Source organism: Manduca sexta, chromosome 24 (genome assembly GCF_014839805.1).
Source record: "Manduca sexta isolate Smith_Timp_Sample1 chromosome 24, JHU_Msex_v1.0, whole genome shotgun sequence".
NCBI lineage: Eukaryota > Metazoa > Arthropoda > Insecta > Lepidoptera > Sphingidae > Manduca > Manduca sexta.
Window position 1 is genome coordinate 47,826 of NC_051138.1, and position 12,691 is coordinate 60,516.

General features: G+C 41.8%; 1 protein-coding gene across 2 annotated transcripts; it reads left to right on the forward strand.

Annotated features, from left to right (window-relative positions):
* The first annotated feature begins 814 nt into the window (after positions 1 to 814).
* On the forward strand, positions 815 to 12,621 carry LOC115452119 (serine/threonine-protein kinase Chk1). Of its 2 annotated transcripts, XM_037442167.1 has the most exons (6): positions 815 to 1,103; positions 1,455 to 1,542; positions 2,736 to 2,938; positions 6,975 to 7,304; positions 7,580 to 7,795; positions 11,377 to 12,621. In XM_037442167.1, exons 2-6 carry the CDS (start codon positions 1,481 to 1,483, stop codon positions 11,919 to 11,921), a joined length of 1,356 nt encoding a protein of 451 aa, XP_037298064.1. In that variant the 5' UTR covers positions 815 to 1,103; positions 1,455 to 1,480; the 3' UTR covers positions 11,922 to 12,621. The 2 variants fall into 2 exon arrangements, with proteins under 2 accessions (XP_037298064.1, XP_037298065.1); XM_037442168.1 differs by lacking the exon at positions 7,580 to 7,795 and having other exon boundaries at positions 816 to 1,103.
* The last annotated feature ends 70 nt before the right edge of the window (positions 12,622 to 12,691 follow it).

The following is a 12,691-nucleotide window of genomic DNA, read 5'->3' on the forward strand; positions in this document are numbered from 1 at the left end:
AAAAGGATAGAGAATTTAACATTCCTAAAAATGTCTATGGTACATACCCTGAAACAAAAACAAAATCAATGTTACCAACTGCCAAAAATGTTTATATATATTTATCTTCTTTCCAACTGTATTTGAGTATGAACATTTTAAACTTGAGTATATCCCAGATCAAGTGTTTTGAGAAGTAAATACTAGACACGACTAAAAAACGGGGTACTATCCGTTTCTGAATTCGCAACGGTCCGGATCCCATATAAAACGGTCTTAAACTTACAGACACGCTGAATTTTTCTATGAGTGAATAAAATTAATAATTACATTTTTTTTCGTTGGGTATTTTTAGATACAGGATTTTTTTTCAAGTAACGAATTTCGGCATATTATGTAGATCTAATAACTATAAATATCTTATCGGTCGGCGTGTTCACATGAAACAAAAGATCATCTATAGAGTATAAAATAATTACTTACATGCAGCAGATTTGGTTCCGCGAATATCTTGTTTTTGATATTAATCTATAAATAATATTTTTTATATATTCACATTAATTATATTTTATGAGATTATTTGTAATAAGTACTTATAAAACTTTACCTTAATTTTTTTTCATTCAAATTCATTTCATTTAGCTCGAGGCGAATAAATAAAAATTATAATGTTGCAAAATAAGCACGCACTACATAATTTACTACATATCTATGTTAGAAAGATTAGAACTTATATGAAATATTTTTGTCATGTTTGCAAAAATTCAATAATATTTGTTGCATGATATTATGAACTACTGTTATTTTTTTTATTTTCGATTTCAGAACGGTGGTCTCGTCAGCCACTGTTCATTATTCAGTCGGCCATCATTGATCTCGCTCACCCAAAAATGTCGGAACGGAAAATTGCCGCCGCCATCGTCGAATGTTTGCCGGCTGGTTCTAGAATAAGAAAGTCCGCATATTTTCTTCAATTGCAGATGTATAATGGCAAATTAAAGTATCGACGCGATAGACTGCGCTCATAACAGTTTTTGTCTGCGAGTCGGCATACGGCGAACATTGAACAGGCGGCAGAAAAAAGAAAGATGGCAAAATGGTGCGGTCCATCGATCTTCAGTGAGGTTAGTATCTATAAACATCTGTTAGACCTTGAAACGGAGATATAATAGTAATGTGTAATTATTTTATTTACTCAATAATACCATCGCAATACCGGTGAAGGCGGCGAGCTGTCGCCGTGGTTCGTTCGCTTTGTTCATTCGGCTCCACGTGCCTTCCGCCATTTAGAATCTCTACGTCGTTGAATTTCTTAATATTTACAAATATTTCGGCACAAAAACACGAGTTAAAGTAAAGAAAGCATCATCGCCGAGTTTTTGAAGTATTCTGGGTAGTGCAGTGCGGCTCGACTGCGTGGCCGCGTCACCGGCTAGATCAGTAAGCAACCATGGAACACGAGGTGACTGTTGCAGGGCACGTCGGCAGCAACTGACTACTGATGGCGGAGTTCGTGGAGGGATGGCTGGTGGCGCAGGTGCTGGGCGAGGGAGCTTACGGCGAGTGAGTGTTCTGTTTACGTGGACAAACGACAATGTGGACACGAGTGCGTGCTGCCCGGGCCTGATGGGACAGGTAGTGATGACACCACACCACGCAATGCTTTTCTTGTAATGCTTCAGGGCTGCTAGTATGCAGACAGCTGACTGACGCCCCCAGCCCACATTGTCCAATGTAGCCACTGTTCAAGGCACGATCACACAATGTTTGACAGTATGTTTATACAAACTACAGTTCAAGCAGAAGAATAATTATGCATGGGTCTTTATTACTGAAATTTTGTTTATTGAGCAAAGAAAGGTTCTGTTGATAATTTATTATGTACATAAATATAGAGCAGTTGTACTTATTGCAACAAGCTGCTGAGGAACATGGCAATTCCTCATTTAGATAGTGTTGCAACTTGGGAAATTATATATAATTTCATTGACTTCTGTCCTTACTCACTTATGTAGTTACTTTAAATTGTTTGTCTTAAATTATAAGAATATCTAAATATTTTTTTCATGGTTATGTATGTAATTGCTGGTGTATTTAGGGAACTGTATTTGTGTAAAGTTTATAATTGCAACGTGCGCGTGACATAGGTTTTCTTTTAATGTATGAATGAAAAGTAAACCTACAACTGATTAAACTAAAAACTGTTAAAAATATTGTGTGTAACTGTTCTCTAACAATGTTATTGTAATGTGCGGAACCAACATCTCACAAATTTAATGGTTTTTCTTTTTATGAATAATTCAATTTTGATCTGATATACTTATGAACAAATATTTTTTTATGTCATAGTAAAGTTTTGTTACACGGTTTAGTAAGATTTTGATTATATTAAAATGACACATGATAAGGTCAGCTAAGGAATCAGTCGATTAAAAGTATAGTCTCTTTATCAAATGTTGACAGTTCCATTGTTGACACTGTAAATGTAACATTCGAAAATCAGTAGATAATTCCTTAATACATTGAGTCATATCCTATGTCATAAAAAACGTGGGGATGTAATAGCAAGACAGAGGCTATGGGTCGGTGCGAACGCGGAACTGGCTCACGGCGGCCGCGCGCTGCACTCGGCAAAAAACACGCCGCGGCCGCTGCAGCCTTGAAAGTTTAACCACCCGCCGCGCGGTGCGGCGCGGTGCGGCGCGGCGTGGGGGGTGCGGGGGTGCGGAGCCGCCGACACTAGCGTGTGCGCGCAGGGTGCGGCTGCTGGTGCACGCGCGCTCGGGCGCGGCGGTGGCGCTGAAGGTGTCGCGCGGCGGGGCGGGCGCGCGCGAGGCGGCGCTGCAGCGCGCGCTGCGCCACCCGCACGTGCTGCGCTGTCTGGGCGAGCGCACGCACCTGCACCACCACTACATGTTCCTCGAGTACGCGCAGGGCGGCGAGCTCTTCGACAAGATCGGTGAGTGCCGGCTACACTCCTACACCCGTCCTCACTTTATACGTCTCACTAAACCTAAACAAACTTATGACAAGATTGCTTGAGTTGTCTGTTAACCCTATAAGAATAACATTATTCGAGTAAAACTAATACAATTAGATAAAGCAGTTACATATCATATTTGTACAATATGACTTTGGTGGTTTAATATTTTCTATAAAGTGGACATTGTTTCATTGCTTTCATAATGAGAATGCTACCAACGTTGTTGATTCCGTACATCTCTTAAAATACACGTGATTATGCTTTGCAAATAACACATTTGCATTAATAGAAAGCCAATTAAGGCAGATTTTAGTAGAGTACAAAACTCATGAAATCCTGACATTTTTTTATGTTCTTATGTATATTATTCATAAATCTGCATATCAGATGCCCGTAACTCATGCGCCGTAAATGTATGGCTCGAAGGCTCAAGGCCGTATGCGCGAGGACGGACCTAAATTGTGCATACTTTTCTTAGAGTAAATTAGATTTCATATTTAAATTTTACTTAAAAACATAAATGGGGAAGAATATAAACCATCTCATGTAATAGTGTATAATGTTTTTAACCGACTTCAAAAAAGATATTCTAAATTCGACTGTACTTAGTTTTTTGTTTATGTTACCTCAGAACTTTTGACTAGGTGAACGAATTTTGATGAGTCTTTATTTATTTAAAAGCTGGTGCTTTGCGTTTGGCCCCTTATAAATTTCATTGTTGTTGGACCCTTGACTTGGAGATCCATCAGAAATTTCTTAAAATGATGTCGTCGCCTATGATGTCCTCAACGTATCTAATTTTTACTACTCCGGCCACCCTGTAGATCGGGCACGTTAAAGAATTCCACCACGGCATCTTCCCCTACCTGTCGTAGGTGGCGACTAATGCGTGCCACCCGGCGGTGGTGCTTTGCTTGGTGGCTTAACGCTGGATTGTAAGATCGCTGAGCCCAACATAACCGACCATTCGTCCAAGGGCAGAGGGGAGATTTCTCTATCTAAAAGCCGCTCAGCAGCCCGCTCTCGCTTACTGTATTGCTAAAGGATATTCGGTGTTAACATATAATATTATTTCTTGTTTTTAGTTTTTAACATGTGACTAATACTGATAGTATGACCTTGATACTTCAGAAAAACTTTGTAACAGGGAAGGAGATATAAAAAATATACCATACCTATTATTGTTCCTACGTGGTTTTGATCACTTTTTACATTCGTATATTGATCAGCGTAAACTGAGGTAACCTTATGACAGTTTTCGTTTTTTAATTTTTTCCTATTTAAACCTAGAAACCGTCTCACGATCATGACTTGGACTTACCGTGTCTATGTGTGAATTATATTTGAAAAAAAAACTGAAAATGAGAGGAATAGGTAATAAGCGAACATAAATCGATAGATTTTGAAATTTTCATCTATTTGCTTAAATGTTCGGTGACCTACCACGTTAACACCAGTCATATCAGATGGACACAAAGAAAGACGGGCCACAAATAAGCCCCACATACTCGATTTTGCAGCATCTTAACATCGATTTTAAAAATGCAAATGCCAAATTCCCAGTTGTACTAAAAACAAAAATGGAAAAACATACTGTTTGTAGCTCCGATACACTCTCTAGTTTTACAGTATTCAATCCTCTGAACCAGCTTTGTGTCAAATACCTTCGTAAAATTTTCGGTTTTATAACCAAACAAGGTTTCGATGTCATGAATTATTATTCTAAATCAATGGTAACACTAAAGAGTAAGACTATATAACATATATTTTGTTCACAAAGTCATTAAACTATATAATTAGTTATAAACCTGACATCAGGGCCAAGTTTTTGCTCCAAAAGTTATTACCAATTGGTCACTGTCTTATTTGAAATGATCATATGACAAGATGTCACGGCGTCCTTATATATTAATACAAAAATAATATATCTACAGAAAGTATGCCAAACCATAATATGAAAAAATATCAAGTACTAGTTGACCCGACAGACGTTGTCCAGTCTTAAGGTTATAGCTTAAGGTCCATTTTTCATACATTTTGTTTCACCTTTAATCTGGGTAACTAAACAAGTATTGACAAGTAAAGAATTTAAATTCACGTCTAGTTAGTGATTAGTTCTCGCAGTTGAAAGAAAAACGTAAAAATAATTAATATGCATGGATATTTCGGCCTTTAAAATTTAATACGACGAAATTTTAAAGGCCGAAATAAAGGTGAAACAAAATGTATGAAAAATGGACCTTAAGCTATAACCTTAACTATGAATTTGCAGCACGCATTCTGTCAATCGCTGACAGTTAGTTCAAACAATTGACAGTTATATAAAACTAGCTTTTGCTCGCGGCTCCGCCCGCGTTATAAAGTTTTTCAGGCTAAAGTTTTCCGTTATAAAAATAGTAGTTTCCCGGGAGCCTATGTTCTTCCCAGGGTCTCAAACTGTCTCCATACCAAATTTCATCTTAATACGTTAGGTAGTTTTTGAGTTTAACACGTTAAGGCAGACAGATGCAGCGGGGGACTGTGTTATATTATTTAGAACTTTTAAGTGAAACAATCCCGTCATACATCATTGTTGCATAACTTTAACCGTTTACGCAGCGCAGGCAACGGAAGCTCTCAAAACTCATAATTTTCCCCGTTTTTGCAACATGTTTCATTACTGCTCCGCTCCTATTGGTTATAGCATGATGATATATAGCCTATAGCACTCCAGGAACAAAGGGCTATCCAATACAAAAAGATTTTTTCAGTTCAAACCGGTAGTTCCTGAGATTAGCCATTACTGCTCCGCTCCTATTGATCATAGCGTGATGATATATAGCTTATAGCGGTCCACAAATAAAGGGCTATCCAACACAAACGAATTTTTCAGTTGAAACCGGTAGTTCCTGAGATTAGCCATTACTGCTCCGCTCCTATTGGTCATAGCGTGATGATATATAACTTTGAGCACTCCACAAAGGACTATTCAACACAAAAATATTTTTTCAGTTCGAATCGGTAGTTCCTGAGATTAGCCATTACTGCTCCGCTCCTATTGAATATAGCGTGATGATATATAGCCTATAGCTCTCCACGAACAAAGGGCTATCCAACGCAAAAAGAATTTTTCAGTTTGGACCGGTAGTTCCTGAGATTAGCCATTACTGCCCCGCTCCAATTGGGTATAGCGTGATGATATATAGCCTATAGCACTCCACGAATAAAGGGCTATCCAACGCAAAAAGATTTTTTCAGTTTGGACCGGTAGTTCCTGAGATTAGCCATTACTGCCCCGCTCCTATTGGGTATAGCGTGATGATATATAGCCTATAGCACTCCACGAACAAAGGGCTATCCAACGCAAAAAGAATTTTTCAGTTTGGACCGGTAGTTCCTGAGATTAGCGCGTTCAAACAAACTCTTCAGCTTTATATAATAGTATAGATTAATATTTTCATAAAGATTTCTTAAATTTTCTGCGCAATTTTTTGAATTTTTCTTTCATAAGAACATTCTGAAAATAACAAACACAACAAAAAAAATTTGTGAAGTCGGTCCAGCCATTCACGCGTGATGGCGTGACCAAGGGAAATAGGGATTCATTTTTATATATATATATAGATTTTACGCTGATGTTTTGCTATTTCAGTATTTCAGTAGATTGAGTAACCACCACATAAGCGCAAAATTTTTGTATGACAATCTTCCCAATGTCCGCTCTATGTAATCTTAGAACTCTTTGTTTGTCCCAAAGTTATACCCCTATGTAGTGATAAAAACTTATCATTTATGTCACAAACCGGTACCTTGTTCAATAATCTACTTACGGTATTATATTATAATTAAAAAAATCCGTTTGCCGCGATTGATATAAAAAAACATATAATATTCTGAAAAGTAGGTGTACTCCAAAATGCTCAGGCGGACTAAGACGTATGAGATACTTACAACCACTTCTTGGAATCTGTTATATTTTTCTACACCTTCCCCCGTGTAATTATTATGTAAGCGGTTTCTCGTTCGGTCGCAGAGCCCGACGTGGGCATGCCGGAGAGCGCGGCGCGGCGCTACTGGCGACAGACGCTCGCCGGCCTCGAGTACCTGCACGCGCGCGGCGTCGCGCACCGCGACATCAAACCCGAGAACCTGCTGCTCGACCATCACGATGACGTCAAGATCTCGGACTTCGGCATGGCCACCGTGTTCCGGCACGGCGCGCGCGAGCGGGCGCTGTCGCGCGTCTGCGGCACGCTGCCCTACGCCGCGCCCGAGGTGCTGCGCGCCGAGCAGCAGCCCTACCGCGCGCCGCCCGCCGACCTGTGGGCCGCCGCGCTCGTGCTGCTCGCCATGCTCGCCGGCGGTGAGTCACTCCCCCACACTCCGCACTCCACTCGGCGAACGACGCGCCACCGAGCTTCGCGACGCCAAATCCCGCCGCGGCCCGTCTCTTTGGTATCCTAGCTGTAGGCGTCCCGTGAGCCCTAAAGTTATGGTACCGAAGTTACGAGTCGCGTCGCACGCATCGGCTCCGTCCCGACGGGAGCGGGTAAGCGTTGTTTGATCACGTCTAGTAATAGTAGTAGTGGTCGTTGTAATGGTGGTGCACGTGAGTAGTGACGGCGGTGCCTGGTGCAGAGCTGCCGTGGGAGCGCGCGGCGGAGGAGGACGCGCGGTTCGCGGCGTGGCGCGCGTGGCAGGCGGGCGGCGGCGCGGCGCCGACGGGTCCGTGGCGCAAGGTGTCGCGCGGCGCGCGGGCGCTGCTGCGCGCGGCGCTGCGGCCGGAGCCGGCGGCGCGCGCGTCGCTGGCGGCGCTGCTGAGCCACGCCTGGACGCAGGACGGCCCGCTCGCAGGTCGGTGCCGCGCGAGTACACAGTTGTTTCAGTGCGCCCGGACGGCGGCAGTACGACGGCGGGACACGCGCCGTGGCCGCCTCAGGTACTAGGTGACTCTGAGTGGCGTCGGTCTCAGAGCCGCCTCGTGCCTCAGCGCGGAACGCGACGCCGGCGCGCCGCGTGGAGCCGACCGCGGGGCGACGCAGACGAGCGCGATGCGACGCTTTGGCGATTTAGCTCCGTGACGTGAAGCATACTCATAAAGCTAGATTACCAAAGCACCGCGTCCCGCCACTCATCGGTGGACAGCCGGCGACCCACGGAGCCGACGGACACGTCGCAACTGTGCAACTATTGTCATTCTTCTATTGTATATGTGTGTTTATACCGCCACACCATTATAATACCGCTCATCGTCACCTGTAATTTCATCATCATAATAATTTGTTATAATTAAGTGATTTAAAGATGTTTACAATGGTTTCAAAAAGCATCATAAATTATAATGGTTGCCACGATGTTTAATAAATAAAATAAATTGCTAAGATAATCTACCTCCGTCGGCTGCACTTTTGTCAAATCTTTGTCCTCCGCGACGCGGCAGTATCGCTAATATTCTCGACCCTGTGCCTTGACTACGCATGTTGCGGATGCGCAAGACGTACGTTTTCGTTTCCAATTTATGCAGTATGCACCACTGATGGTGAAATATATTATGTTTAGCTATAATTTTAACACCATTGTCCGATTTGAATGGGTCTTTGACGTTGGATATCATAAAATTTCGGGACGGTTCCATTTTTATTTCATTATAATTGAACCCTAGATTTCAAAGGACAAGTTGTTATTACTTGTACATTTGCAAAACTGCGGTTTGGTCCTCGCCGCCGTCCTCGTCCTCCCGCCACTTGTAATAGTTCGGGCCCTCGAGCCGACGATAACGTCAACAGATAGTCTTATTATCTAGTCTATTTCATCCCGAAATCGCTGATGTGTCCATCCTCTCTTAGCGGCCGGTCCAAGTGGAGGTTCGTAACCCGCTAGAGGGTTGGCCTCTGCACGGATACTTCAGAGGTCTTCAGTATTATCAGTCTGTGGTCGAACGCGCGTCAGCGGGCGTCGGAGAACTCGAGCTCCATTTACAATGGTTGTAATCGTTAAAATATCGTATGTTTTTTAATATGGGATTATATTAAGTAAATTAATTACCTTATTAGGAATGATATAATATAAATATACAGTGAAAATCGGTTATAACGACATTGAAGGGGTGCTTATGTATCGGATATTCGCTATAAACAATTCTCATTTTTTATTGAAATAAAGGATTGAACTATGCCTGTGGACTGGTTTTTAAATATAATTGCAATGTATTCGAATAAAAAAGTTGTGAGAAAATCGTTCCACCCTCAAGAGCCGTTAAAATATGCAAGCTTTTAATATGACAAAGAACAGGAAGCGTGAAATTTCGTAGCTAATTGTCATGACTTCTTACATTACTATAAGGATCAAAATAATATTTTGGGTCAGTGAAAAAATACAATAGGTTTTTATACCTACTCTATATATTTCAACGATATTGGTCGCTTTAGTCGATATGTCACTATATTTGTTGTTATAAGCGGTATACAGCGGTATGTCTAAGTGCAGGTGCGTAGCTACCCCCGTAGCAGCAGTGCAACACTCTTGGCCCATACCGGCGTCCCTCTATGGCAAGCTACACCACTGCTTAGATGTTTAATGGAACTTCGGCCGGGACCTCGGCATCTGGTCGTTATAGCCGGTGTCTACTGTTGTTGAGTTTATTTTATTTTTCAAAAAAAATGTTGATAGAATATTAATAACTGTTGTACGATGTTATTGTATATATTACTTTTATTTTAGATATCTTTAATATCCCGAGTGTGTATGTAATGTAAAATCTTATCACACGCATCTGAATGTGATAATTTAAAGATGATGAATTTTATTTTCAACTAGCTCCGTAATATACATTGTATTTTTTTAGAAACCAATTGAATACTGGTAAAACGAAAGCTTCGGAATGGTCCCATTTTTAGATAAAACAAACAAGTAACGCACTTAAATAATATAGTCTGAATAACAAAAATGTTAGATAACCAATAAAAAAATCAGCTGGTTAGTAATTATTTTTCATGACCTTGTCTATGATACATGTTGGAGAGAGGGGACTCCCTAATCAAACCTTATATTTTGTAGGACAAATATTTTTTCACGTTATTTAGATAATTATCTCGATAATTAACAAAGAAAAATTCGGTTAGTAATAAATTTTTAAAATTCGTCAAATCAACATATTTTATCCTTGCTACCCCTATTAAGCTACCATTTACCAACATTACTGTAAGGAAAAACTTGGGCGTCTAGTCAAAAGGAAGCTACTCACGAAAAATCAGCTTGATAGTAATAAACGATGAAAAGTGTACCAGGCATCCTGTACGAAATACCGCGTAAGTGACGAAAAGTTCACAATTACTAGACTAGACATGTGTTATTTCTATTAATGATTCTTAGTTAAAATTATTGACGAAGTAAGTTTTTAAACTTATTTCTAAATCCAAGACGATTCTAAAAGTATTTGGTTTTGTGGTGTCCACTTGTATATCTTCGAACTCTACGGTCGCAATGTCAATGAAATTAAATAATAATTTGAAGCTAAACGAAATCTATAGATAAATAAAAGTATTTACAATAAATAATAACACAACTATTAAGTGCAGCCACTTTCGCGACAAATTAAGAGATTTGGGCAGCGTGGGCCATATCAACCCCGTAATCCCATGACACCTCTCAACACTCTTCAAAGTGGTGTAGCGCGTCGATTAAGGTACCTGTGGTTGTAAATTTATTTGTACTTACTGGTTTAAATGTTTAAATACGCCACGACTCGCAAACATGTCATAGTAGTAAAATGTAAAAAAAAAATATATATGTATGCGTGTGTATGTACGGAAAATTATTTTTGTTTGATTTGTTAGAATAATGCTGCCGTGCTAAGCGTAAAAGCGATATGTCAGGGAAACCTTATTATCTTTCGAGATAGTCGAAGTTTTGTAAATATAGTTTTGTATGTAAAACTGAGATAGAGAAACTCTTTTAAGCTTTTTTTAACAATTTTTAAACAAGATACAGTTATTTAGGTATGTTCATTGGATGGGTATTTCTTTAAGCTATCTGTCGACATAAAAATCAAGATTTTGATTTATTTTGAGATACCGTTTTGAACTTAGCACGACAGAATGGTCCTGTATTGCGTGTACTTATTACATTTTAAAATGTATATATTACAGGGATAAAAACAATAATGATGATAATGTTTTTTTAGCGAGTAGTTGGAACAGACAATTATAAACATAAAAAATATGAAAGAAGTAGTAAATTTGTATTCATTCGTATGGTTAAATTTGTGTTTTTCTAAATACTATAGTTGATTATAAATTATTATTTTATATGATAATTGTTGTAGTACATTTTATTTTGAAGCTGTACAATAAAGTTAAAAACATGTGACGCGCGGCGTCGTCGAACGTAAGACAATAATAGTCCCGTATGTGTATCGCTGGCACTGTGTGTGACAGAGGGCTCGGCGCGCGAGTGGCGCTCGCAGCCCGCCGCCGCCGACGCGCGCCCGCTGTCGCCCGCGCTCTCCCTCGCCGACATGGACGCGCTGCTCACGCACTCGCAGCCCGCGCGCGACTCCGACCTGCTGCTCGCCTCGCAGCCCGGCGCCGCGCTCGGGCCCGCGCTCGCCGCGCGCCTCGTGCGCCGCCTCACGCGCGTGTGGCTGCGCTGCGACCCCGCGCCCGCGCTGCGCGCCCTCGCCGACGCGCTGCGGGCGCGCGGCCACACCTGGCGCCGCCTGCACCCGCGCCTGCTGGCCGTGGAGTGCGGCGAGGAGGTGCGCATGCGCGCCTGGGTGGTGCCGTGCGCGGCCGGCGGCGAGGCGCGCTCGCTGCTGGAGTTCCGGCGCTCGCGCGGCTGCGGCCTGCAGTTCAAGCGGCGGTTCCTGGAGCTGCGCGCGGCTCTGTCGCCGCTGCAGGCCGCGCCGCCGCCGCACGCCGACCTGCTCGCCGCGCCGCTCGCCGAACCGCTGCTCTCGCAAGACGGAACGGTTTGCACGTGAACTATGTTCACTTATATGTAGTGTTTTAGTTATGTAAACTTTTGAGGTGATGTGAAAAGATAAGACTGTTAAAAACTAAATTGGCGCTAATTATTGAATGGTTAGGTGTTCGGTGTGATACGTAGAAGCGACCTTGTGTGCTTCACGCGGATGCATGCCACTACACGTTGAGAAAAAGCCACCGCTGTCACACAAGAAAGTGCCACCGCTGTCATCGCTTGAGCTTTCGACACCACATGCTCGTGGTCACAGATATATAGAGTTGTTCAAATGAAATTCAACAGAAATAGGCGAAGTGGCCAGTATAACATTGCTAACCACCAATGTGTCCACCGGTCCCACAGTGACAACAACCCCTCACAATTTTATCCTACATTTTCAATATTATGGAGGCTGTCTAGAAGAAACCTCATGTTTATGAAAGTGCCAGTTCATTGATTTAATATGGTTTTAATTATTTTGTTTGTATTAATTCTTATTTGGTCAGTATTGTAATGTTAACTTGCATGGGTGTATTTAGTTCTTAGGTCTTGGTGAGTTAGGCACAAAAGTAGAAAGAAGGGTCGCTACTAGCCGTGGCTCCATGCCATCGCCCCAACCTCTCTTACGCCCATGACAAGTTGTGTGCCTTAACTGTTGTGAAACGACGCATCTAAAATGCTGAATGTAAAAAGACGTGTAATAAAATTCTTTTAATGCACTATTTTATTTTAATAATCCTGAGATTACCTTGTATCCTGAAATTCCAACATAATCGGTTGGTTCGTCTT

Excerpts from the sequence above, each read along its gene's own strand:
- LOC115452119 (XM_037442167.1), top strand. The coding sequence starts at position 1,481 with ATGGCGGAGTTCGTGGAGGGATGGCTGGTGGCGCAGGTGCTGGGCGAG. Across the intron at positions 7,305-7,579 it reads GCTCGCCATGCTCGCCGGCG|AGCTGCCGTGGGAGCGCGCG; the intron begins GTGAGTCACTCC and ends TGCCTGGTGCAG. Across the intron at positions 7,796-11,376 it reads GCAGGACGGCCCGCTCGCAG|AGGGCTCGGCGCGCGAGTGG; the intron begins GTCGGTGCCGCG and ends TGTGTGTGACAG.